This window comes from Rhinichthys klamathensis, unplaced genomic scaffold (genome assembly GCF_029890125.1).
Source record: "Rhinichthys klamathensis goyatoka isolate OS25496 unplaced genomic scaffold, OSU_Roscu_1.1 h1tg000535l_1, whole genome shotgun sequence".
NCBI classification, from domain to species: domain Eukaryota; kingdom Metazoa; phylum Chordata; class Actinopteri; order Cypriniformes; family Leuciscidae; genus Rhinichthys; species Rhinichthys klamathensis.
This window is the reverse complement of record NW_026607011.1, coordinates 41781-69051: the sequence shown is the minus strand read 5'-3', so window position 1 is coordinate 69051 and position 27271 is coordinate 41781. Positions and strand designations below refer to the sequence as shown.

Here is a 27271-nt window from a genome sequence, read left to right as displayed (position 1 = left end):
GATAAGGCAGACCCAGCCTTGTTGTTGCTGTGTCCAATTGCGTGATTACTTGGACCGCACAGAGAGCTTTAGATGCTCAGAGCAGCTCTTTTTTTGGTGGGAAGGCTGTCTCCAAACAGAGGATAGTCCACTGGATTGTGAATGCCATTGCCTTGCCATACCAGACCCAATCGTTCTGTGGGTCTGAGCAGTGTGAGCACACTCCACAAGAACTGTTGCATCCTCCTGGGCTCTAGCGAACAGCGCCTCTCTAATAGACATCTGAAGAGCAGCGGGCTGGGCTACACCCAATACCTTTACAAGATTTTATTATATCCGGGTTGACCCAGTTTGTTCCTGTGTGTTATTAGGTATGAACAGGTAAGCTTCAGGCAACTGGCTGGGTATTCCGCTTGTAGAAAGCGCATTTCCCCTCTTTGAGATGATAATGTGTGCTTTTTTGTCCATGTGAGTTCCCCGGGCTGGCGAACCCTAGATGTGTTATTTCCCTACAGCACCCTACGCTAACTTCCAGTCTGTGCAGCTGTAAGTTTTTTTTTTAAGAGAAAAGGTCAAGAAACCGCTGAAGCAACATATTCCCACTGAAAGCACTTCAAAGCCCTTTGAAACTGCATTGATTTGGACCTCAACATGTTGGTTGCGCTTGAAGTCCATTGTGTGGAGAAAAATCCCGAAACTCTTTTTCTTTTCCACAGAAGAAAGAAAGACATTTGGTTGAGTAAATTATCAGGAAATTTTCATTTTGAGGTGAACTAATCCTTTAACAGATTTTTTTCTAAAAAAAAAAAAAAAAAAAAAAAATACAGTGTGGGAGTATAGACTCACTGTTGGAATTCATATGTGGTCTTGTCCATGACTTGGGTTTGAGAAAGCATCCCTTATCTTAAACGGGCCTCAAAAACGTTTCTCAAATTCTTTTGAACCATTATGACAAGGACAATGTGGTTCCTGGGAAAAAAAATTGGATATAGAAAATAATTTGTAATACAACTGCGTGTCAACAGTTTTTGTTATGGTGGAGATTTCATCAGTGCCGTCTGTAAAAATCAACACTGCATAGCCTTTACAGAGACATCTGTTTGTGCCTGCTTTTTCTAGAAATATGTGTGAGTGTGTGTGTGCATTTCTGTTTGTGTCACGGTATGAAGATAAAAGAAAGGCTATTCTGTTTGCCCTTAGCCAAGGTACTTAAATTACCACCTGCAGGTCAAAAAAACAACATTCTTTACAATTTATGGCATCATTGTAACATAACAAAGATGCCTTTTGAGATCAGAGATGTCCTCTGGGCTTCTACTGCCATTTACCTACTGTGGCACAGCAATGATAGAAGCCTGTGGGCTACAAATAGCCTTTATGTCCAATTTAAAGCATAAAATACAATTAATCTATTTCATGGCAGTGAGAATGGCAAATACTCTAATCCTGTATATGAATTCATCATTTTAGATAGACTCTTAAACCAGTGCTTGAACTGCTACTTCATTTATTGTGATGTTTGTTATAGCTGGTAGATGAAATTACCCTTTCTTCCAGGACCATTCTGAATTGCCCATTGGGGCGGCTGCCACCATGGCACATGAGATCGGCCATAACTTTGGCATGAGTCACGACCATGAGGGCTGTTGCGTGGAAGCCACTGCTGAGCAGGGCGGATGTGTAATGGCGGCAGCTACAGGGTAAAGACTGAAACTCTTATACATTTGCATTACATTGATGCCTTTAACCTATAATGCAGATCACAAATCATGGTACTGTAATTACAGAAAACATACTAATTGCACAAAGAACCCTGGGGCTCTTGCAAATAATTTAAACTTCTAATTGTGTCACTACTGAACTAATACATAGACAAGATGCTACTGTACAAGTACATATTTAGTTGCTAATGATGAGTCTCTAAGGATGAGTCAAGCAATATTAGTCTCCACTTCAGATTTCACGCCTTTACTCCTGATGTACGTCTGATGTACACTACCATCCAAAAGTTTGGAGACATTAATATTTTTTATGCTCTATTTAAAATCTTTTTGAAATTATATTTATCCTGGGCAAAGAAAAGTGTATGATGGTTTCAGCAAAACTATTAAGCAGCACAATTGCTTTCAACAATGATAATAATAAGAAATGTTTCTTGAGCACCAAATCAGCACATTTAGAATGATTTCTGAAGGATCATGTGACACTGAAGACTAGAGTAATGGCTGCTGAAAAATCAACTTTGCATCACAGAATAAAATTACATTACATTATATATATATATAAACTTGAAAACTAAAACTAGAACATTTTAAAGTGTAAACATTTTAAAAATATTACTTTTTACTGTATTTTATCAAATAAATGTAGAGTAGTGTACAGTATATTGCAGAAAAACTTGCTGGCTTGCTGCGATATAACTTCAGCTACACAGGCTTTTCGAAAAATCTACTAGGAAACCTTTTTTGTGTGATACCAAAGAAATTAGCAAGTAAACAATTTTGTGCATCAAGTTTGTGCATCAAGTTTGATATGGCGCCATCTATGATGGCATTGCATGGTAGCAATTTTTCACCCTTTCTGTGATAAAGACTATAAAAAATTCTTTAGATGGTGGATGCATATCACAGAGGCTTGCTGAGATCCTTTCTGAGAACTCTGATTTACAGTGCCTTGCGGAAGTATTTAAACCCCTTCATTTTTTTCAATTTTGAGATGATGTTGCCTTATATTAAACTACTTTAAATAGCTTTTTTTTTTTCTCACATCAATCTACACTCCATACACAATAATGACAAAGCAAAAAAAAATTTGCACATTTAATAAAATAGGAAAACTAAAATAAGTGCATTGTATACGTTTTCAAACTGTAAACTCAGTATTTAGTCAAATAACTTTTACAGCCTGTCTTTTTGGCTATGATGTGACAACAAGCTTAGCACATTTGCATTTGGCGATTTTCTGCCATCCTTTTCCTCAGATCTTCTCATGCTCTGTCAGGTTGGATGGGGACTGTCGGTGGACAGACATTTTCAGGTTTCTCCAGAGATGTTCTATTGGGTTCAAGCCCAGGCTCTGGCTTGGTCACTCAAGGACATGCAAAGAGTTGTCCATAACAACTGGTTGTTCCAAACTTCTTTCATTAAGGATTATGAAGGCTACATGCTTCTGGGAACCTTCAATACTGCTCTACTGCTCTACAGGCAGTTCCATTGACCTCATGGCTTGTTTTTTTTGCTCTGATATTCATTTTCAGGTGTGTGCATTTCTAAATAATACCCATTCAAATGAATTTGCCACAGGTTAACTCCTGTGTGTAACTCCTAAGTGTAGTAACATCTACAAGCGAAATTGGAATTCTCCGGAGCTAAATTTCAAGTGTCCTCGAAAAGAATAGGAATACTAATGCAATGTAATTATTTCAGTTTTTTAATTATAAGAAATAAGAAATTTGAAAGTTATCACAAATTTTTTTTTTTTTTGCTTCGTCATTATGGTGTATGGAGTGCACATTTAATGTGAATTTGTTTGTATTTAAAGCAGTTTAACATAAGGCAGTAACATAAAAAAGATGTGAAAAAAATGAAGGGGGTTTGAATACTTTCGCAAGCCACTGTAGAGACAAGAGGGAACAAGATATTGTCAGCACATCAGTGGTGCAATACAATTGGAGAAATGTTCTGAGAGATCTGGTATAAATGGAGAACAGCAAGGGGCCCAAGCACTGAGCTCTGTGGAATCCCAGTATTGAAGGTGCAGCAGTTTCCAGCTCACTGGGTAAGAGCTAAGTAAGACATAAACCAGAATAAAAGGCTAAAATAACTTTTTCTGGATAAAAAATTATAATAATAATAATGCTAGTACGAGATCAAAACTGGCTGACATAAGCACAGCACTCGTGGCAAGGATGGTAGTTTCAGTAGGGTAAATTGTTTTGAAGCTTGATTGGGCTGAAATGCGTTAAGTGGCCCACTGGTTCGTATGCCCCTGCAATAGGAAAGGTAAGAAAAAAAGATAAGCGGAGATTACTTAGAGGAGGAAAGGGTTTTTGACTTGTCCAAGGCATAAAGTTGAAAAAGATTTCGGAAAACCTCATTACTTATCTCTCCACTTTAAATCAAAACCTTTCATTCTAATCCTGTTACTTGATTCGTTACCAAAACTGGTGAACTGCACTGACCTCAATGTCTATGGCTGACTGTTGTTTATGTACATTGGAAGTTTTCCTGCTTATTTTCATTAGTGCACCTTTTGTTTTCAAACATTTGTATGCACAAACATGATATATATCCCTTTCTAAAATGGTCTGCAGGCACCCGTTTCCAAAAGTTTTCAGCCGCTGTAGCAAAAAAGACTTGGACAACTATTTCCAGAAGGGTGGAGGAATGTGCCTGTTCAACATGCCCAACATGAAGGATCTGGTCGGGGGCAAGAGGTGTGGAAACGGCTTTGTAGAGGAAGGGGAGGAGTGTGACTGTGGAGAACCAGAGGTGAGTTGTGCCTAAATGAATTATTGAATGGAATGACTTATTGATTTAGAGAATATTGAATCAGACCAATCGTGAATTAGTCATTTTTCAGAGAACAGTAGAGGGTATGAAATACATGTAATAAATAAAAATGTGATAGTTAATACGGATTAACTTTAATTATGTCTATTTGTTTATGCATGTATTATTTATTCATGGAATGCTTATTATCTATACAATGTATTATTTTATAATGACAAGCTTTGCCTAACCAAAAAAAGTTGTATTTTACCACATGGTAGGTAGACACTTAAATGTTAGCAAAACTACAGCGGACAAATTGTGCCGTAACAAAGAGTAACAGATGACAGCGTATAACGTTTTTATGTTTGCTCGCATGTCATGTGTGTAGAGAGGGTCACCTTGATTTTGACAAACTGTAAACTTGGCCCTCAAAATCTGATTGGTGGATTGGAATGTTGTTCCAGGAACAACAAAGATGATGATCCAGGAACATGTTGTACTTGGTGAAATAACGTTGCAGAGAAAGAAAGAGATGCATTCCACCTTGTTGCAAAGCCATGTTTGACAGGCTGTCAGTGCGCATATAATGGCTGGATGATTTGCCATCTGGTATAGGTAGACTGAGGTAGCATCTGTAACTCCTAGTCAATACATAAACACCTGGACTACTGTTCTGAATTTTACCTGCCGCCAATACCACATTCAGTGAAACAATACCTCAGCTTTCACCCCACAGAAAAAGCTAGTTTGAGGCACTAAACTGAGAGCTGTTATCATACACATTTGTTCTAACCGTTTAAATCCAAACCATAATCTGCCGGCCCTCTCTACTTCCATGAATATATAAAAATAGATTTGACAGTGCAGGCCTGTCATGTATGTCTTTTTTTCATTATAGTCACTGAATCACACCATTTATTTATTTCTAGTGCAATAATCATAGCTGTCAGTCGCACTTGATGCTCTGAAACCGTATCAAGCAGAATAGAGGTTGATGTGTGTGCTTTTATGTGACCGAGAAAGACTTGAAAGAAGTGTGTGTGTGTGTGTGTCAGAGCGTATACAGTATGTGTTGTGACCGTTTCCTCCTCATTGAACACCCTAAAAACACCACACACACACTCCCTCCCCTTCCTCTATTAATTTTCAGCTGTACGGTATAATTATTGGCCGTCAGATGCCTCCACGCTGTATATATCAGTGTCATACATGTCAAACATTTTAATATGCATCTGACATCCTGTGCAGTTTCTCTTCTCGATTTATTCTTTTCCGCACTTTAATCATACCATGCAAGCAGGCACCATGTGTGTGTGTGTATATATATATATGCATGTATGTACTGTATATATATATATATATTCAGTGTGTGTTTTCAAAACTTGCTCCAAGTGGTTGACCATGTAAGTTGAGAGCCATATGTTGATTTGCTTGGGTAGCCTTTTCTATTTGTGTTCTATCTCCCACAGGAGTGCACCAATGATTGCTGCCACCCCAGCAATTGCACTTTGAAGGTAGATGCACAGTGTGCCCACGGGGTCTGCTGTGAGGACTGCAAGGTGCCTAACTATTTATCTGTCTATTTATCTTTTTTTTTTTTTTTTCACTGCTTCCCTCTCTCACTCCATCTCTGGTCTGACTTTCACTTAATACGTTTCATACAAGTGTTCAAGGTTTAGCGGGTTAGCCTGGCCCCTGTTAACCCCTGCTGGTAGAGGTCAGAACCTAGCCTGGCCACCATCTGGCCACAAAAAGCATCTTTTTCAATTGACACCATAGCAAATTACCGGTATATTCTGAAGAAATTACATTTTGGCAAGCAATATGTATTGAAATGCCATTGAAACGTGCCAGGATGAAAAGCTGCAGTAAAACTGCAGTAAGTGCAACAGCTTTTGATTTAGACAAATTCACCCTATAACCTGAAAACTTAGAGAAAACATTAATTGTTCTAAGGAGGCAAGGTATAGATCGGCCAGGGTCAGATTTATTTATTTATTTTTTGCTCAGAATAGTTTCTAGTGAAGGATTTAAGCCTTGACTGTTTCCTCTTCCTGAGAAGTACCAGCTGCCACAGTTTCATATCCACTTTTTTTTCTGTAGTTTGCCCACCACCTGCTCTCTTTTACTTTCTTCAAAGTCCTCACTCTCCTTATCATGCACTCTGCCCACAGTTGAAGCAGGCCGGCACAATGTGCCGCGGACCAGCCGGTGCTTGTGATCTGCCGGAATATTGCACGGGAGGTTCGCCCTACTGCCCCTCTAACGTTTACATCCTGGACGGGTCATCATGTCAGCATGGTCATGCCTACTGCTATAATGGCATGTGTCTGACCCATGAACAGCAATGCCTGCAGCTGTGGGGTTACGGTAAGATTCATGCTGGCTGAGAGTGCCTTTAGTTTGCAAGGAGATTTTATTTGTAGCATCCAGTTCCAGAGTTATTATGTTTTCAAGGGATGAATCAGTTCAAATTAAGGCCCTTTTTACACTAGTGCATTTTCGTTTTAAAACGGCGTTTTAGAATGAAAACGATCCTCGTCTATACTGGCGTTTCAGGAACAATCGCATGTCAAATGTCGTAGGGTTGCTAACTGTCCCATATCAGCTGGGACGTCCCTTAAAGCGGGCCTAATTGATTTGTCCCATACATGACCTCCCTTGTCCCGGCTATTGACTGCTACACTGATCTAACCAATGACTGATACAACAGCAACAGCAGCAGTGCTGATCACGACACCTGTCATCATTCAATCACAACCCCCTCTCACACGCATCAGTATACGTTAAGTAAATGCACCAATTCCTCCACAAAATTAGGGCAATGTGTGACATTTTTCAGTCGATTTGGCATGTGGAAATATGGATTAAACTGCAAATTTGGATAAACCTGCAAAAAAGAAAAGACTGTTCAGCTACAAAAAATAATGGGAACGTAAAAAAGACGTGGGTTAAGACCGTCAGCGGTGACTCAACGAAAGCCTTATGTACTTTATGTCGCAGGGAATTTTCAGTTGGGCCTGGAGGTGAGAATGACTTGACTCAACATGCTTCCACAGAAATGCACAGGAAGGCCACACTAGCTAAAGGGGCAAGCAATATCGGTGCATTCTTTGGGGCAGCTACTGTGGAAACTGACAAAATGAAGTGAAGCCTTGTACGTGTATCACACCGTCAACCATGGACTCCCTTATTTTCCTATAAAGAACAATGATTGTCCCTATTTTCCTTTCCAAAAGTTGGCAACCCAGACGGCTCTAGGCTGTGTTTCCCAAAAGCATTGTGAGCCTAAGTTGATCATAGAACAATAGCCACCAATGGTCTCTACGATCAACTAAGGCTTACAATGCTTTTTGGAAACGCAGCCCTGGTCTGTTATTGTCGTGTTCCGGTAGCGTAATGTGGGCAGCCATGCCTTCGTTTTCAAAAATCTCTGTTTTGGCCCGTTTACACTGAAAGTAAACCCCTGGAGTTTTCAATCTAAAACGGGGTCTGCAGCGTTTTCGAAAGTCTATGTTTTCAAGGTTCAAAAACACTGTAGTGTAGACGACAGCCTTAACCGTAGCAAAAGTTATGCGTTTTAAAACAAAAACCCACTAGCGTAAGCATGGGATGCCTAAGATTGTTGTTAGATTTTGGTTTAAAAACATGGAAATATGTTAACAACAATGTTAAAGGTAGGGTATGGGATTTTCAAAATGGCCGGCAGATTTTGAAAATACACAACTCAAAAGGTCCTACCTTCTTTCCTCCAACGCTGGCCCTGACTCCACCCATTCGAAGAACATGGACGCGCAATCATGCATTCTCCAAACGGAAGCAACTTGCACTTATTCTCTCTCTCTCTCTCTGTACCGGGGCGACTTGCACTTACTGTGACTGGGTCACGAGCTTTGAGTATGCGCACGAAGGGGACACGCGCGCGAGGGGGATGGGGGGAGGTGGGGAGGTGGGTATGGTACGACCGTTTGATTGACGCACTTACAGTCCAATGATTCTAGGTGGTCTTGGAAATGATTGGCTGGAGTTTTTCGAGTCCTGCCCGTTCCACAGATGATTAAATAGCTTAATTTTCATTTCAGTGATTCTAACTTAGTAAGTGGGTTAGGAATAGGATTTCAAGTGATTTTGAAAAAATGGTCAAAAAAGAAAATCACATACCCCACCTTTAAAATAAGAACAAAGTTTATGAATCCCAACTGGCCCTTTCAGTCTTTAGTCAGCATTAGTGATCAAATACTGCTTGATGTTGATTATTTAGTGAGAGCTCATGGCATTTGGCTGTACACGTCCAGTGTGTTCTGGGCTCATGTCCAGTCAGGCTCTTTGGCTGTCAAACAAACACACATCACAGCAGATGTAGTTTGTCATTTGTGGGGCGAGGGGTTGTTGACATGTTTGATGTTCACTGCGTCTAAGAGATATTATCATGTTCACAATTTTTAATTGAGCAGTTATTGTTTTATTGGATTATTTGTCCACGGTGCATTGTAGAATGTATCAGAAAAACTTTTGGTCACTCAAAACCTAAAACTTTAATCTAATAATATCATCACTAATCAAATATTAGCTAGTGGCATGAAGCCAGCCAACCCATGTTCACACTATGGGTCTGTTTGAGTCCCTGACTGTAATTGACATTTCTCCAAGGTAACGTAAGTTTAACTAAATTTGTCCAGGTGCGCAGCCGGCGCATGACGCCTGTTTTCAGGATGTGAACGCTGCGGGAAATGCCTTTGGAAACTGCGGCAAGGACAGTCATGGCAACTACATGAAGTGCGAGAAAAGGTGAAGTGCTATTTCAGTATTTCGACCAGCCATATAAGCAATGTATGGTTTATTTCAAATAACTTTCTGACCTGAAGTGAAGTGGAATATATATATATTTTTTTTTAAATAGCAATTTGGGCTTGGACTTCTTTAAATTGTTACATCACACTTACTCCTCTCGTGTCTGCTCCTATACAAAGAACAAGCTAATACATTAAAAAGAACAAACTAATCTACTGAAAAGAAAAGAACAAACTAATCCATATTCTGTAGTTTACAGCACTGCAGACTCAGCAGTTATGAACTTTCACAAACTCTTTTTTTCTGATTATTCATCACTCTCATAACATAACAATGTGATTTTAAGATGAGATGTTTTTTTTTATCATACTATTATATAATTTCCCATGGCTGAATTTATGCTGAAATGGCTGTGAGCAAAGATACCTACAGTAGTGTAGGCACATCTCTCATGATATCTCGCATATAAAATCTCCCAACAGTGATGCCAAATGCGGTAAGATACAGTGCCACAGTGCTGCCAAGAAACCAAAGGGCACGAATGCTGTGTCCATAGACACCACCATCCGTACAGACGGCATTGAGGTAAAGTGCCGGGGCACCTATGTTTACAGCACTCAAGATGGGCAGGGAGATCTTCCTGACCCGGGACTGGTCATGACAGGCACCAAGTGTAAAGAGGGCAAGGCAAGTTTTATTTTTATTTTTTTTAAGCTGTATATTTAATATTTAACTGAGCAATTTATTAAACAAAATCTATACTATTAAGAGGCCATTTGTGTCTCCACCTAATGTTTTAACAATTTTATGTTTTGTATTGAAGGGTCGATGTATTCTATTTTTACTTGCCTTCAGGTGTGCAAAGATCGCAGATGTCAAAATGCCTCTTTCACTGAGTTAGAAACCTGCATCGCCCGTTGCCATGGGCATGGGGTAAGTGATCATAATATAGTTCTTTCTACCAAATTCTGTGTGAGCCTGATGATGACCAACACTAAATCATCAATGTACATCTCGGGTTCAGCGTAGATAATGTAAATGGACACGGTTTTTCAAAAGCAGAGAGCATGTAGCCTACAACGTTGAAATTGCACAAGACTTGATTCAGAGAATATATTTTTTATGTTTAGATATTTATACATCTTTTTCTTTTTTTATGCATAGAAATCTAGTAAATCTTAAGTTTATGTCTAAAGTAATAAAATGTTGCAGATGGAATAAGAAAATTAAAGATATTGTATATTTCATATAAAAACAGTCTTTTTTGTCAATTTTGCTTATCTTGTTTTAAGCATGTTTAGATATTTGTACTAGAAAGTTTGTACTAAATATACTTTTTTGCAGTGTAACAATATTTATTATTTAACATTTGATGCTAGCCATTTTTTTGCCAAATATTTGTCCTAAATTATGGCTAAATAAAAGCTGTCTTAGTATTCCTTCTTACTCTGAGTTCCTCTTTAACCCAGACTGACTCATTGTGGATTTCACACTTCTAAATCCTTTAAACCGCCCTCTGGGTCGCTCATATCCTGACACATACTGCCTCTAATAAAATTCAATGCTTTTTTTATATGAGCTGAGCTATAGCATTTGATTTGTGTATTTTCTGGTCAAATAGTCTTAAACAGCCTTCAAGCCGTATAAACTCAAATTCTGTCTTTCTTAATCCCTTTGCCCTCCCTCTGTCTCTCTCTTTTGTCAGCTTTTCTTTTATTTCTTGCTTATTTACTCAGTCGCTTTTCAAAAGGGCAGCCAAATACAACACGTCTTTGAGGGGAGATTAGAGATTCAGAAAGTGCTTTTTTATTATTCATTTGCATTATCGTTTGATTCATATTGATTGTATGGTTTTGGGAAGTGTGGATGGAGAATAAAGTGAGTGATCTTGGTATTTGCACACAGCACATTTTCTTTCCTTTCCACTGTTCCTGTCTTGCCTCTGGGTTAGATTGAAGCGTGTAAAATATTCTATGTTAAAAGAAATTCCATTAAGATGAAAGGCAGTATATTCTCTATTTGCCCTATACTCTAAAAGATGTGACGAAAAACGATCCCTGCAATTGCAGCAATGAAAGTGAGGATAGGTAAATGGCAGCATATGATTAAAAAAATCTAAAACTTACTAAAGCAAATATAAATTAAGACCAAACTATTGTGCTCACTCAATTATAGCTCACTCAAAAATGGGTGGATTGTAATTGACAGGATTTTATAAAAGAGTAACCTGGGCATCCTTGTTTTCATAAAGTCATTAGGTTTAGACATGAAGGTGAGTGATAAAAGGATTTCCATTTATGTAGGATGAACTATTCCTTTAAAGGTGAAGTATGTGAGATTTTTTATGTTAAAATACATTTTCTTAACCTAGTTTATTGTTCATTGACTACTATTAGTAAGCAATTTTCTGTGTTTATCTCCCCCAAAAGTGTAAACATTAAGCCCCCCAGGCACCATCAAAACATTGAGAGTGGTCCGCTCAGATCCATCAATCTCTTTCCAGGGAACCTATAGCGAGAGTTTGGGTCTTGGCTACTTTATGTGGAGCCAGAGGGTGTTTAGCCGGAGTGGGACCATGTCTGATGGGTTACATGGGAAAAGATAGTCAGCATCGGTTACAGAAGTGTGAGCCAAAATTTGCTGCATTTAGACATTCAAAGTACTAACAGGTCATGATCACATCAAAGCGAATGTGGCATTGCAATGCTACGTGGTACAGTGGGCGCTTCAATACCACATTATCATGCACCTGATCATTATCATGTACTGTTTACATTTTACATTTATTCATTTAACAGACGCTTTTATCCAAAGCAACTTACAAATGAGAACAATAGAAGCAGTTAAACTAACAGTAGGACAACAATGTGCAAGTGCTATGACCCCTCTCAGTTTAATCTAACACAGTACATGTAATTTTTTTTTTTTTTTACAAAAAAATTTAATAGAAGAAAAAGTGTTAGTATTACTGGATCAAGTGCTGCCGAAAAAGATGCGTCTTTAGCCGTTTCTTGAAAGCTCTGGTAGATCATTCCACCAGCAGGAAACAGTCATGGTAAAGGTCCGAGAAAGAGATTTTGTGCCTCTTTGAGATGGTACCACGACGACATTTGCTTGCAGAGCGCAAGTTTCTGGATGGCACATAAGTCAGAAGTAATGAGTTTAGGTAAAAGGGAGCAGAGCCAGTGGTTGTTCTGTAGGCAAACGTCAGTGACTTGAATTTAATGCGAGTGGCAACTGGCAACCAGTGCAATTTTGTGAGGTGTGCTCTCTTCGGCTCGTTAAAGACCACTCTGGCTGCAGCATTCTGGATCAGTTGCAGAGGTTTGACAGAGCAAGCTGGAAGACCAGCCAGGAGAGCATTGCAATAGTCCAGTCTGGATAGAACAAGCGCTTGGACAAGGAGTTGTGTAGCATGCTCTGTTAGGAAGGGCCTGATCCTCCTAATGTTGTGCAAGGCAAATCTACTGGACCGGGCAGTTCTAGCAATGTGGTCTATGAAGTTCAATTGTTCATCAATTACAACCCCAAGGTTCCTGGCTGACCTTGATGGAGTTATGGATGTCAAGCCTAGCTGAATGGTGAAGTTGTGATGAAGTGTTGGGTTGGCCAGGACCACACGTAGCTCTGTCTTCGCAAGGTTTAGTTGAAGGTGGTGGTCCTTCATCCAGCCAGAAATGTCTGTCAGGCAGGCTGAGATACGAGCAGCAACCGTCAGATCGTCAGGCTGGAATGAGAGGTAGAGTTGTGTGTCATCGGCGTAGCAGTGATAGGGAAACCCATGTTTCTGAATCACAGATCCTAGTGATGTCTTGTAGATGGAGAAGAGAAGTGGTCCAAGGACTGAGCCCTGAGGCACCCCAGTAGCTCGATGTTGGTTCTTAGACACCACACCCCCTCCGCGACACACTAAAGGACCTACCTGAGAGGTAAGACGTGAACCATTGGAGCGCAGTTCCTGAGATGCCCTTCATCTTTAGGATTGACAGGAGGATCTGGTGGTTAACTGTGTCAAAGGCAGCAGACAGATCCAGCAGGATGAGAACTGAGGATTTGGAAGCTGCACTTGCCAGTCTCAGAGCTTCAATTACTGAGAGCAGGGCAGGCTCAGTTGAGTGTCCGCTTTTGAAACCAGACTGATTGTTGTTCAAGAGGTTGTTCTGTGTAAGAAAGGAAGAGATCTGGTTGAAAACAACTCGTTCAAGTGTTTTCACAACGAATGGAAGAAGGGATACCGGTCTGTAATTTTCCAGATATGTTGGATTTAGAGTGGGTTTCTTAAGCAGTGTGGTTACCCGAGCCTGCTTAAAAGCTGTGGGAAAGGTACAAGTGTGAAGATAGGTGTTTATGATCTGCGTGAGTGCGGGTACAACTGAGGAAGAAATGGCTTGAAGTAGATTACTGGAAATAGGATCAAGCAGACAGGTGGTAGGGCGATTGGAAAGGAGGAGTTTAAAGACTTCTGCCTCTGAAAGTAGAGAGAAGGAGGGTAGAATGTGTGCGTTAGCTGGTAAAATGTGTGTGTCAGTTTGTGGATTGGTAAATTGGCTGATGATGGTGGTTGTTTTATCTATGAAGAATGTGGCAAAATCGTCAGCTGTTAGGGTTGTTTCCTATGCAGTGACGTTGGCCAATCATAACAGTGGCCGCTTGGTGACAAGCCTTAAAACAGCCGCCCCTTAAAATGGATCATTTCTGATAGAGGGTCAGAATGAAGGTGAATTTTTTCAATTAACATAAGTAATAAAAAAAACATGTCATGACCCCTTTAAATACACAGGACTTAATGACAATCTTAACCAGAACCAGGTGTGCAACATAATTAGTCAACATGACAACAAATAAAGAGCAGTAACATGGGAAACAGGAACAGAACACATGAAAACAATGTGATACAAACTAAGAGTCGATGAAAACAGAACATGACAGCCTGACAGCCTGGTGCTAATACAGTATGTTGTATGGGTTTGTTATAAGCAAGACACTCGTGTTCGCTCTGACAGTCTATATTAGTATTCCTAATACGTCTGACCTTTAGAAGTAACCTAACTTTACCCGTTGAGACATGCATTCACCCATGAGAGCTGTTTGAGATTTTTTAGTTGTGGGAGGCACGACGTACGAAATGGGTGTTTGCAATGTAGTTTGAAAATATGCTTTATTTTTTAAATTCCGCTAGGTGCCACTAGTGTCGCTGAAACGACACACTTTACCTTCAAAAAAGGCATGGCAAAGTTACACCCAAACCTTCCAGATAGAAATTCCCATTCGCCCTAATTCCTATGTGTCATTTTGTTTTGCATGCAGTTGTGTAACAGCAATGGGAACTGCCACTGTAACCGTGGATGGGCTCCCCCTTTCTGTGAGAAACCAGGACTCGGGGGAAGTGTGGACAGTGGACCTGTGCAGTATGACAGTGAGTTCACCTTCAGCTTTCAGTGCACATGTGCCTCTCCTTATTTCTCTTCTATTCTTTAATCCATCTCATAGATAGATTTATCTGAGATTGTATCACTCGGGTGCTTTCTCCCTCTTTCTCACTCTCCCTTTCTTCCTCACACCTCTTATCAGATGTCACCATGACCATTAATCTCTACAGTCCAGCTTTTCTTCCCAGAACTTAGGACAATGATATCTTTGCTGTGTTGAAACATTTCGAGAGCTTTTAAGAATTTCTGAATGCATTACTCATTTCATGTAATGTATGGCTGTATCTGCTACACTTCCTGCTCTTCTTTTAAAAAAGAGGATTTGAAACAGTATGAAATATGCTAAATATTTCAATCAGTAGTAATGCTGTCACATAACCCACTACCGTTCAAAAGTTTGGGGCCATTAAAACTTTAAAAAAAAGAAATTAATACTTTTATTAGGCAAAGATATTAGGGATGCACCGATACCAGTATCGGTATCGGGCCCGATACTGCGCTCGTGTACTCGTACTCATTTAAATGCTCCGATACCAACAACCGATACCCCGCAACATGTGTGTAGTGTTTGTGTCCAGACAAAGAAACACAGACAACAGAGAGTATAATGGGGATAAAAGAGAAGACTGTCTATAAAGTAAATGTATCTAATTAGTGGAATAATAAACAAAATGCACCTATTTAGCTGGAATAATAAACAAAAACGCCTATATAGCTGTGGTGCGCAAGCTGATAAGTGTAAAACACGCAGTGGATTGAGCGCACAGCGGCACAGACGGTCGAATATGGCAATGGCAAAGAAAGTAAAACAAGGCATGTATTATTAACGTTAACTGAAGGTAAAGAAAGAAAGAGAGAGAGAGAGAGAGAGAGAGAGAGAGAGAGAGAGAGAGAGAGAGAGAGAGAGAGAGAGAGAGAGAGAGAGAGAGAGAGAGTGCACTTCTGTTGCATGTGCTTGGTTGCATCTTCGCTGATCGTTCACTTAGAACACATGCGTTATTTGGATTCAAACTAAATCGTATATGTAAGTAAAACATGAACCGTTACATGATTTATGTGTAACGAGTGGTTCCCTACATCATTACAGGATGTTTGCAGGTCAAAAATTTTCATGAATGCAAACATCCAAAGCGCGCGCCCAGAAAACCGCGTCGAATTCGAATGCTGTATTGAATTCTTTTTCACGTCTTGCGCTTGAATGAACTAATTCACACAAAATTATGTAAAAATGGCCGTCTTGAGTTTGACGAGTATCCTAGTAAACATAGTTGGTTAAATCTTCAGTGATCGTAGACAGTTGAGTAATATGTGTAACAGTATATTGATCCGTGCATTCGGTCTTAAAGGGACAGCAGCCTAATGAACCTCCTGCTGTATTTTAATGTTAAAGGTTCTCTAAGCGATCCAGGGTGACGTCACTTCTTGTTGACGTTCGAACTATTGTCAAACAAAACTGAGGCTAGCTAGACCCTCCCTCCTCCTCATCCGCACACTAACCCCCCAAACCACACCCCCAAACCCTTCTTGTCGGTCATTGGCTGGAACAGTTTGTTATGTTTCGGGGAGCGGGTCGCCGCAGTTTGTTTTTGTTGCTGTTTGTGGAGCCTGGGCTGTCTACAGAGATCGCGTTTCTTTACAGTGTGTTCAGGGGACAGGCAGCCAGCGGATAGTGAGGAGATGTTTGCTGTATGTGACAAAAAATGTTTTGGCCTAAAAAACGCGTGACATTGCTTAGAGCACCTTTAACCAAACAACATAGAACAAAGAAGCCACTCACTGCTTTTGACTGAATAACTTTTGTAACTTTATAAAGATTCATCTATATTTAATTTATAACTCTACACCCTTGCCTCATTTAGTATACGCAGTTCTATGAATATGCAAATTAGCCCGCCTCCACTCACTCCAGTTCAGAGATCCACTCGTTGATGATCACACGTTGACGTGATTGGTTACAAGGTAATTTGTGACATCAGAAACACCAGCGATTTCAAACCCTTTTTTTTTTAGACTGTCGTTGGATCACTGCAGTTTTAAGGAAAAAATACTCAGCAATGGTGTTGACTTATGAATTTGCAAATGGCTTGTCTTAAAGCATATTAAAAACACCACATAGACATATAAACAACATTAAAGTTTGATTTTCACCACAGGGGAACTTTAAGATACTGTATATTGAAATAGCAAACAGCTATTTTAAATTGGGGAATCTCCTCAACCACCACCAATGCATATGCTAGATGCTGCTTTAAAGTAGTATACTAGAGACAGTAGTATGCTAGTTTGCTATTCTGAACATAGCCATAGAAATTATTATAGTACAGAGTGAATGCAGTGCACACAAGATCTATTATTCAGAGTGGCAGATTTTTGGCAAGCACTTCTCATTGTGTTTGCTGTTGACCGTTGTCTAACAGTCGTTGTATGTTCTATATCTGTCCTCAGGTCAGATGGGATTGGTTGTTGGGCTACTCTTTGCTTTTCTAGTGCTTCTCCCTTCTGTACTTATTGCCTTCTACTGCATCAGGATAAAAAGCTCCTACTACCACAAGTGGAGAACACAGAGAGAGAAGAGCAAAGCCAGCAGGTATTACTGTTGAAACACACACACACATACACACACACACACTTATACAGTGCATTTACCAGTATGCATATCCATTTACACTTAAACCACCACAATTACAGTGTAATTACCAAATGGATTAATAGCAGAAAGCTCAAAAAATATATATTTTTTATATAGCAGACTCTGTATCAAGCTCAAATTTGTACTATTTATTTTGATCATCTGAAGAATTGTTTAGTCCCATTATGCAAATTCATTTGATTGGACATGATTTTAGAAAGATAAACCTGTTTGTGTTTGTACCACACAGCAGAGCAAAACCCCCCAAAATGTCTTTGAAGTTTTAAAATAACTTAGTTATTTGAAATTGCATCCATAAAAAACATGCCTGGGCATTCAAGGTTGCTAGAGGTGGCCTTCGGTGGCATCAGATGGAAGAAGTTTTGAGCCATTCATCCTGAAACTGGCAGTTTAGGTAAATTGGGTATTTGGTTCCAGGAGGGACCCATTGAATTCACGCTGTGAGTGAGAGAATAACTGAACCGAAGTGAGCAATTTCGATCGCATTGACTAGTACCACCTATGGCATGCTGAGTGATTCAGCACAGTATTATCTTATTCATGCAGATTTGTGGAGTGACTGATTTCTAGAGTTTTTATTTATTCGATTCCTAGAAATAAAAGCGATAACAGCATATTCTCATATTCTATCTTCAAGCTCATTCATCTTATTCAAGGATATTTCTCTTGGATAAAAAAAACTGCCTCCACTTGTGGGGCTGTTCCAATATCTAATGTCAAAATGTCTTTTTTCCAGATGAATAACTCACTTCAGGTGAGTAGGCACATTCCTCGGGATACATTTAAATCATGTTTTGCTTTGATTGAAGCAAGACTTGAATTGCTTTTTTTAGATCAGCTATTGATGTTATGCCCAAATAAGTGAAGAAAAAAGATCATACGCTTCTCTATTTGGATGACAGAAATAGACATTTAAAAGAATATTTAGAATGAACACACTGATTTTAACTACAAAATTAGAACGTAGTAGAAAATAAAAAAGTTATATGGAATGTACTTTGCCTTTACTTTGGGGTCAGTATAAATGTGCTGACAACAAACAATCAAAACACTTTCCATCCTCTCTGATAGAAATCATACTTTTGGGAATCTTCTTTTTAAGCAATATGGATGTCATGGTTTTTATGATTGAAGTTCTTTTCTGGAACTGCAGTTCAACATTCAGTTGGAAAACCATCCATTCCCGAGGCTTTGCCACTCTTCAGCTGATTAATGCCATTATAATAGAAGCCGTATTTCTTCAGCAGATATTGGTTTTTCAAGAATGTCCTCATCATTCCTATATCCAATATCTAAATTCCTCTGTTCAAGAAGCTGCTCATACCACTGACTTGTTAGATTATACATTTGGGAGAAAAGGTGAATTGTTCCATCTTTCTTTGATCCGTAACGCATTTCTTCTCTCAAACCAAGATGCCAAATCCACTTTGAAGAGAATTTCTTGCTTTATGTATATATTTTTTTTCTTTTTCTGAATACGGCTGGTCATGTATTTCTGCTCTATTGAAGACAAGAACCCCTTCTATTCATTCACACAATTAAGAAAAATATCTGGCCCCATATTTCCTCAATGGTTCTCCCTGCCCTTATCTATAGGCAAGTTCTTTTTTTTTTTTTTTATTTTTTTTTTTTTTATTAATTTTAAACACTACCAGTCTGTTTCAAATATATTTCAGGGACACAAATTGCTTTCAAACGATTGTTTTGTGACCTGCTTATAACAGTAGCTGCTTTACAGAGGCAGTGCTAGAGAACCCTGTCTTTCATCTCAGCCAGCTAAAAATCTGTGATTAGTTCAGCTGTCAGCATCCTTTAAAATCTAATTATGTGATCTCTCTTCACATTTGCTGTAGTGAGATAACTGAGGATACTTCACTCTGAATTTCCCCCTTACCAGTCGTTAAAAACAGAGTTATTCACATTAGGTGCAGTATTAAGCTTTCTTCTATCAGTGGTTTTGCTTGGCACAGAGCGATTCCCAGCACATTCCGCTCATCTGAACTTTCTCAGTTCCAGTAAATTCACTCTGGACTCTCTCATTGCCAATGAAAAAAAAAAGTTGTCAGTTAAGCAGGATTTTGCACATAAAGGGTTAGTTTAGAAAATTCTGTCATCGTTTACTCACCCTCATGTTGTTCCAAACCTGCGTGTCAGTGGTCACCAAAACTGTTTAGTTAACAAGATTCTTCAAGATATCTTCTTTTATGTTCCACAGAATGAAGAAAGTAAGTCATGATTTGAAATGATATGAGGATGAATAAATGATGACAGAATTTTCATTTTTGGGTGAACTATCCCTTTAAGTTAATTCATGTAAGACTTGAAATTGCAGAATTGCTAAATGGACATGGTTAAATCTGTTTCATATCTGTGTCAGTTAAGAAAAAAACAAAAAACACTTAACACTTCCGAACTTTTACTAAGCTTCTAATATGGCATACTTAATGTTAGCTGAGGATGGAACAGGCACGATTGCAATTCATTATGTATTTTGGGAACTAATCTAAATTCAGAAAGAATATTGTTTGTGCACACTCAATGTTGGGGAAAAAAATTCTTATATTCTAATTTTCTTGTGTAATTTTGAATTAAGTCATCATTCTTACTTTAAGACCTGATAATTTCACCTGATAAAGAACTGCTTGTAAGAATTGAATAATGCGTAACAGCACAAAGCACCATAAGCATATTTGACTACTACTATGAGTTACAGTAAGTGCAGCTGCAGTGAAACATAATGCTGAGGGAGTTATTCTCAGCAACAGGCTTTAGTATTTGGCAGGCAACACGACAGAGGTTGAATAGAGCCAAAAATAGAGTGATCCTTGAAGAAAAGATTCTTCATTCAGTGTCAGAATGGCCTGGAGCACAAAGCCAAAGATGATACTGGAATGGCTTTAGGACAAATAATGTCCTTGAGTATCCCGGCTAAAACGGCGCCATAGAAATACTGTGGAAAAAGTCAAACCTTTCACAAACAAGCTGACAAGTTTGAGGGGATCTGCAAGGACAAATATGAGAAAGCATGCAGGTGTGCAAAGCTGAGAGAATCACACCTAAGAACACCTCCTGCTGTCATCACTGCCACACGGCACACACTGCTACACAGATCCTGAATACTAATGCCAATATTAGATATCAGATTTTTTTTCAAACATGCATACTAATTCACATGTTCACTTTGTCCTTTTGGTATATTGTGTCAAATGCAATACATAATTCAGTCCATCCTGTTTAATACTCTCCAAGGGGTCTGAATGCTTTCTGATGTCACTGTAGAAACATACACACATTATCTATTTTTATATAACATGCATAGAAATTGACATGCAAAGACTGATGCAAAAAATTCTGAAATTCTGAAAAAAAAGTTTGCTGTAGTAAACAGAAAACAAATTTTTTGTTATACATACTGTTCTAAATCAATTTCCTTCAATACTTCCATAAACTATTTGTATGTTGTTGTTTTTTTGTTGTTTTTTTAATGTGATCTCAGACATGAGGACTCCATCGAAAAGGGGAAGAATGGACACTTAAACCATGCTTTCCATTTGAAGGTGGTGGGACCATCCAACAGAAATGCTAACCTTAAGGTATTGACACTTTAATTTCATGTTATAGATGAGGTCACATTCATTTATAATCTTTAATGAGAATTATTACATTAATATGTACTGTATACTACCATTCAAAAGTTTGGGGTTAGTAAGATTTTTTAATGTTTTTAAAAGAAGTCTCTTATGCTCACCGAGGCTACAGTAAAAATAGTAATATTGTGAAAAAATGTCATTTATTCCTTTGGCAAATCGACAAATTTTTTCAGCATCATTACTCCAGTCTTCAGCGTCATGTGATCCTTCAGAAATCATTCTAATATGATGCTTTGGTGCTTAAGTAACTTATTATTATCAATGTTGACAACAATTTTGTTTTCAGGATTCTTTGATGAATAGCATTTATGTGAAATATATATATATGTATATAGTACCATTATAAATGTTTTTACTGTCACTTGATCAATGTAATGCATCATTGCTGAATAAAAGTATTAATTTCAAAAAAAAAAAAAAAAAAAAAGTTTGGTATGGTTATTATGAAAAGTATAATAAAGCATTGTTTAGAGATAACAGCCTTATAAACATGCAATATCTGCTGAAAATAAACCAGATGACCTCATTTTCTATACATTAGTTCATTGCATTTGTGCAGTCATTTTGGGGTTTGTTATGTTTTAATAATGACGATTTAATATATAAAAATTTTCAAATCATATCACCATTAACCCGTCACTTTCCTTTTTTCCTCTTAAGCTACCTCACACCAGTAAGGAGGTGCTTCCTCTGAGGCCAAACCCAGCCTCCAACGGTACTCAGCCAGTCAATATTGTCCGTCCACTCCGACCGGCTCCTTCACCATCCCTGAGCAGCGTCAAAGGACCTCGACCTCCTCCGCCTATCAGCAAGCCGCCCAACTCACCCAGCACACCCAAATCTGTAGCCTCACCTCAGAAACTCAGTCCTCCCAAGAAGCCTCTGCCCCTCAACCCTACACGTACACCACTGGTGAGAGTTCAGGGTCCTCAAATTCTTTGGTTTGATCAAAATCACTGTGGGAGCCAAAGTGGGTTACGATCTCATCTTATAAATTCTGCTTATAAACCCTGTTATCTGTATTGAAACGCTGTCAGAAATCCTAAACGAAGCACACCTCAAATTCTTATTCACTTCTCTTTCCTTTCTCCTACAGATGGTTTTAGAAAAACAGTCTAGACCTCCGTCCACCCCCCCGCATAGGCCTCTTCCGCTCAGCCCTGCTCGTGGAGCACAGCCCAAACCCTCCGGTGGGGGGCTCATGGTCATGATGCCCCCTACAATCGGGCCCAAGCCTGTGGGAAAGGTCACTGTCGTTCCCCCTTTGAAGGCATTCCGGTAAGTAAACACATCAAAAGTTCTTCAAGTGAGGGCTTAAATTGGCATGAAACAGAATTTGCAATAGACTTTTCCTTCCTATTGTGACGTATATCCAAGTGAAATGGCTTCTCAAACAAGAAAAAATGTAGGGCGGGACTTGATTTTGTCCACTGGGATTTGATTGGATGGTTGGATCATTGCCGGTAGCTTTTGCTGCAATCTCTTGTGAGTGGCAGATTGTCCCGTCCTCACGTCAGTAAACACGTCCTCATAAAAGAGAAGAAATGCGTTGCAAGAGGGAGGGGAAGTTAGTTTGATTAACAATTATGAGGGCACATGAATTTAAAAAATAATAATGATGTGCCCAGATAATTCATTTATACTAAATACTGCAATATTTGGTCACACTTTAGTTTAAGGTCCAGTTCTCTCTATTAACTAACTATGACTTTTGCCTCAATAAACTCCTAATTACTGCTTAGTAATAGTTAGTAAGGTAGTTGTTAAGTTTAGGTATTGGATAGGATTAATTAAGGGATGTAGAATATGGTCATGCAGAATAAGGCATTAATATGTGCTTTATAAGTACTAATAAACAGCCAATATTCTAGTAATATGCATGCTAATAAGCAACTAGTTAATAGTGAGAAATGGACCCTAAAGTGTTACCCTATATTAAAAAATAATGTTAATTTAGATTTTATGGTGACTTTATCATTAAAATATAGCTGCATACAGAGACGGCGGGCCACTCCTACTGGTGGCTTTAAAAAAAAAAAATTCACGGCGTCCACATACATTCAAGCGAGTAAATTTCAAAGTCTGTTGTACGTGTCACTCTTTATGCTAACTGCTGGTGGCGCTATGATCGTGCACCAAAATATGCACATCCATGCGATCAGCCTCCATGACCAAACCAACAACACCAATTTGATCTAAATCAGACAATGATAGTAGAATATATCTGTCTTCCTGTTTCCCTTTTTTGTCATTAATTTAACCCCTCACCTTGGCAATGCCGTTCGAGATATCCTAAATCTGTTTGCAATTTACCATCCTCAATAGTTACATTTACATGCAACCAAATGTCGCAGTCGATACGATTGATCTGGTATTTGGATCAGATTGGATTGGACTGGACCTGAAATAATCTGATCAATAGGAAAAAACTAAGCATGTAGACACCTGAATATGATTATTCAATCAGATAAAAAAAAATCTTGTGCAGGTGCACGGTGCTGGGATGCGTATGTTTACAAGAGCCCTTTTATAATAACAGTTCTATTTGTATACGTTTTACTTCTTACGAATGTGACCGTGCATATGTTCACTTAAATCTTACGAACTCGTCATTGGCGGAGACTGAATATTTACTAAATATTTGCTAAAAAAAACCTCTTTCAACATATTTGTCAGCTTTCTATTTAGGTAAGTCATCGAGGCAAAAACAATTATGCTCACGGTAGCTCCTGTGACATTATAGCTGTGCTTTTTCCAGTTCTGAACATGTGCTTAAGTTTTGTTCACAAAACATAAATGCACGTTACCAAAAATGTGAATCGGATTGAAAAGTTTAGGGCTCATATAAACAGAGCTTTCCGAATCTGGAATCAGATTGGATTCATTCGGATTGACAAAATTAGTCCATGTAAACATACCTGTTGTCTTGGCATTGTGTTGACCAAGTTGACGATCACATGACTCCCCCTTGGACACTGTCCTGCAGAGTTTTGCTCCAACCATAATCAAACACACCTGAACCAGCTAATCAATGTTGTCAGGATTCCTGGGCTGCATCCGAAATCACATACCACCCTACTATATAATAGGTTGAAAAACAGTATGTAACAAAAGAAGTGTGCAAATTCACGGTAGTCATAAGAGTAGGCAAAAATTACCCGGATGACCTACTTCTTCCGGTGGCAGTGACTCGACGCAACTGACGCTGGTAGGTCACATGATAATGACAACATGGCGGATGTAGTACGTCTAGATGACATTCATACTACACACACTCATACTATATAGAACAGGCAACTAAGTTTTATCAGGGTTGGAGCAAAACTCTGCAGGATAGTTGCCCATCAGGACAGAGTTTGCCCATCCCTGCCCTAAGAGGAGTATTATATGTTCACTGAACTTCCTTTTCACAAAATTCGAAAATGACCACTTTCCTGTTGGGCGGCGCTAATGAATGTCAGTGCAGAAGTTTTTCTGGTCGTTGAAAACAATATACTAAGTTTCATAGATGTACATGCATGTATGTACGGTACATGAACCAAGTTTATATACTACATTAAGGATTCACTGCGTCATATCTTTTCCACTCGCCATTTGTGACTAATTTGTGACAAAATATTGAAATTGTGACACCATTAGCAGTTAGCAGTTGATTGAACAGTTACTCTCCAGTAAGAAAGGCAGTCCTAATTAGTGAGAGTCTTGTCTATCCTAATTATGTGATGCTTTGTTTTTCTTTGCCAAACCAGATGGATCAGAGGCATTGTTAGATTCAAATAAGCGTGCTGAACAGTGGGTGGTGAGTCGTGCGGTTTGGATATTTTATGGGATTCTTTTCACCTCCCTACCTAGTACCTACTCTTGAGCGCAGTAAATATAGGACTGAATTTTTACTACACATCAAACATTCGGATGGGTTTTTACTCATTTATACAGTAGTAGGTTTTATGGGGAATTACACATGCCCCATTGGAATCTCCTAAGCAGCAAAATTTTCAAGTTTAAATCATATTTTCTCTCCTTGAGTGTCCATATCAATGCTAGTGCACTATTAGTTCTCAAAAGCAGCCGTCTAGCACTTATTTTCAGAAATAACTGCACCTACGTACATCCAGGCCTCAGTTCTGCTTGTCTCCAGCACTACATGCACCTCCAATCTAAGAACAACCGGATCTCACAGAGTTGCAGCTTGTGAAGATAAATCTTTTCTCAGCTTCCCAGTGGTCACAGAAGCTCAGTATGTTGTGATAAAAAGAGACTTGAGACTCTGAGGAATCTAATGTGTATACTGAAAATTGCATTTCATTTTGACAGGCTCAACAGGGTATCATATTTATATCATGTTTTTTTACACAAAAAGAAAGGCATAGTTAGTTTGAAATGATGGTCAACCTGGGAAAGGCTTTCAGTTAACAGTGCGAAGTCTTTATATTGAAGGATCTTGTGACAAATACGAGATAAACTGAGATAAGCACTGAATATCATTCCCGCTTTTACAGAAATTTTAATCCTGTAAATCCTGACATATGAAATAATAGTCAGAATAGTCCGTTTATCGAACCTTTAAACACAATTATTTTATGTTTTGTATATTTAATACATAAGGCTTTTATGGCCCATATAGTACAAAATAGGTGAATATGGAGCACATACTTAAGGAGGGGGAAAAAAAAACATTTTATTTAATGGAACTGAGCGATTCGGTGCAAATTCTGTTATTTATATGGCCAAAAAGATTAAATTCTTATAGCTTGCTATATAAATCAGATTTTGTGTGTGTGTGTGCGCGCGTGCGTATAGAGTTTTGCCTCTATTGACTGAACCTCAGAGATCTAGATATAACTAGTGTTTTTTTCCTATTTCAGGCCTGTTTCAGGACCCAAACCACTCATAGTTCCGTCCCCTTTCCGAAAATGACTCTTGCAGGATTCATTTTGAAAGACTGCAGCCAGCCTATTTGCACTAAATAAGGACCCTTGACAACTGGTACTATATGGAGCTGTCTCACAAGGGATGGAAGAGCATGGTGCTAGAGCCGTGGATGAAGCCTCACAAATCGCCGTTCAAATTCAGTCGGGCACAGCAGAGATGACGCGGTTTTGCATGAAAACATGCAGACTGAGAAAGTTTTGGATAGACCATTACATTGCCAAAAACTCGAATTTTATCCCCTTGCAATTTTTTTGTACTTATGTGTTGTTGCGTTTTAATGTAATGCCTCTGTCTTGTTTACATTTTTTTTTGTTTTTTTTACTATCATCTATTTGTCAAGTGCCAAAGATGTTGTTTTGTTTAATGCCTTGATTGTTTAATTTGTTGTACTGGTCTGTATGAGATTTTTTGTTTGGTACATAAAATATGTTATACCTTTTTAGTAAAGATACCATGTTGTTGTGGTTGTCCTCACTTTATTGCAGACTTTACATCAGGTCTCATTCTTTATATTATCAGGTCAAAAAAAATTAATTTGCAGTGAATGGGTTCTTGAATAATAGAAATTGGAACTTAATTAAAAAAAAAATGAAACTAAAGGTTAAGTGTGTAATTTCGGTGCAAAATTGATAAATAATAACAAACAAGTTTTCCAAACATTCTTAAGTATATCTAAATGGTGCAACACTTTATTTCGATGATCTATTTTAGACATTCTACTAACTATAAGTAAGTTTGCAACTACATGTCAACTAACTCTAATTAATGTTAACAAACTCATTAGAGTATTAGTAGGCTGTCTGCTTAATGTCTGATAACACTTTATTGTGATGCTCCCCCAACAGACATTCTGAATATAAGTGACTTTGCAACTTATTTTACTAACCCGAAATCTAAAAACCTAACAGTCTACTAATACTCTAATGATAGTTAGTTGACATGTAGTTGCAAACTTACTTATAGCTAGTAGAATGTCTAAAGTGCACCACCGAAATGAAGTGTAACCCAATTTAGATATACTTAAGAATGTTTGGAAAACTTGTTTGTCATTATTTTTGCTCTATAATGCATAAATGAGGAGTAAAGGTTTATTAAAATAAACTAAAACTGGTTCCCTGAACAAAGATCAAGATTACACTTGGATTAGACAGCTATGAAAACGGAAACCCGTCACTGAAGACTAATTTAGGAAAATGTTACAGCACTGACATTAGTCCATAAACGTGCTTCTGCATAGCCTCGGGAGCACTTCGAATAATTTCTAAACAGGCTTTATAAAGAAAGATTAATGTGCTGTTTATGTGAAAGGACTGATAATGTATCTGAGAAATGAACTGCTGGAGTATC

General features: G+C 38.6%; 1 protein-coding gene across 1 annotated transcript in view; it reads left to right on the top strand.

The window, feature by feature from the left end:
- The window catches only part of adam19a (ADAM metallopeptidase domain 19a), a 108672-nt gene extending 82269 nt beyond the window's left edge, over positions 1–26403 (top strand). Inside the window, exons 11-23 of the mRNA XM_056238743.1 lie at positions 1537–1679; positions 4292–4469; positions 5942–6031; positions 6647–6842; positions 9152–9260; positions 9746–9950; positions 10119–10196; positions 14571–14679; positions 17138–17279; positions 20839–20935; positions 21653–21904; positions 22089–22270; positions 25858–26403. Coding sequence (XP_056094718.1) covers positions 1537–1679; positions 4292–4469; positions 5942–6031; positions 6647–6842; positions 9152–9260; positions 9746–9950; positions 10119–10196; positions 14571–14679; positions 17138–17279; positions 20839–20935; positions 21653–21904; positions 22089–22270; positions 25858–25909 — 1833 coding nt within the window. The 3' untranslated portion in view covers positions 25910–26403. The remainder of the gene's footprint in view (positions 1–1536; positions 1680–4291; positions 4470–5941; positions 6032–6646; positions 6843–9151; positions 9261–9745; positions 9951–10118; positions 10197–14570; positions 14680–17137; positions 17280–20838; positions 20936–21652; positions 21905–22088; positions 22271–25857) is intronic.
- The last annotated feature ends 868 nt before the right edge of the window (positions 26404–27271 follow it).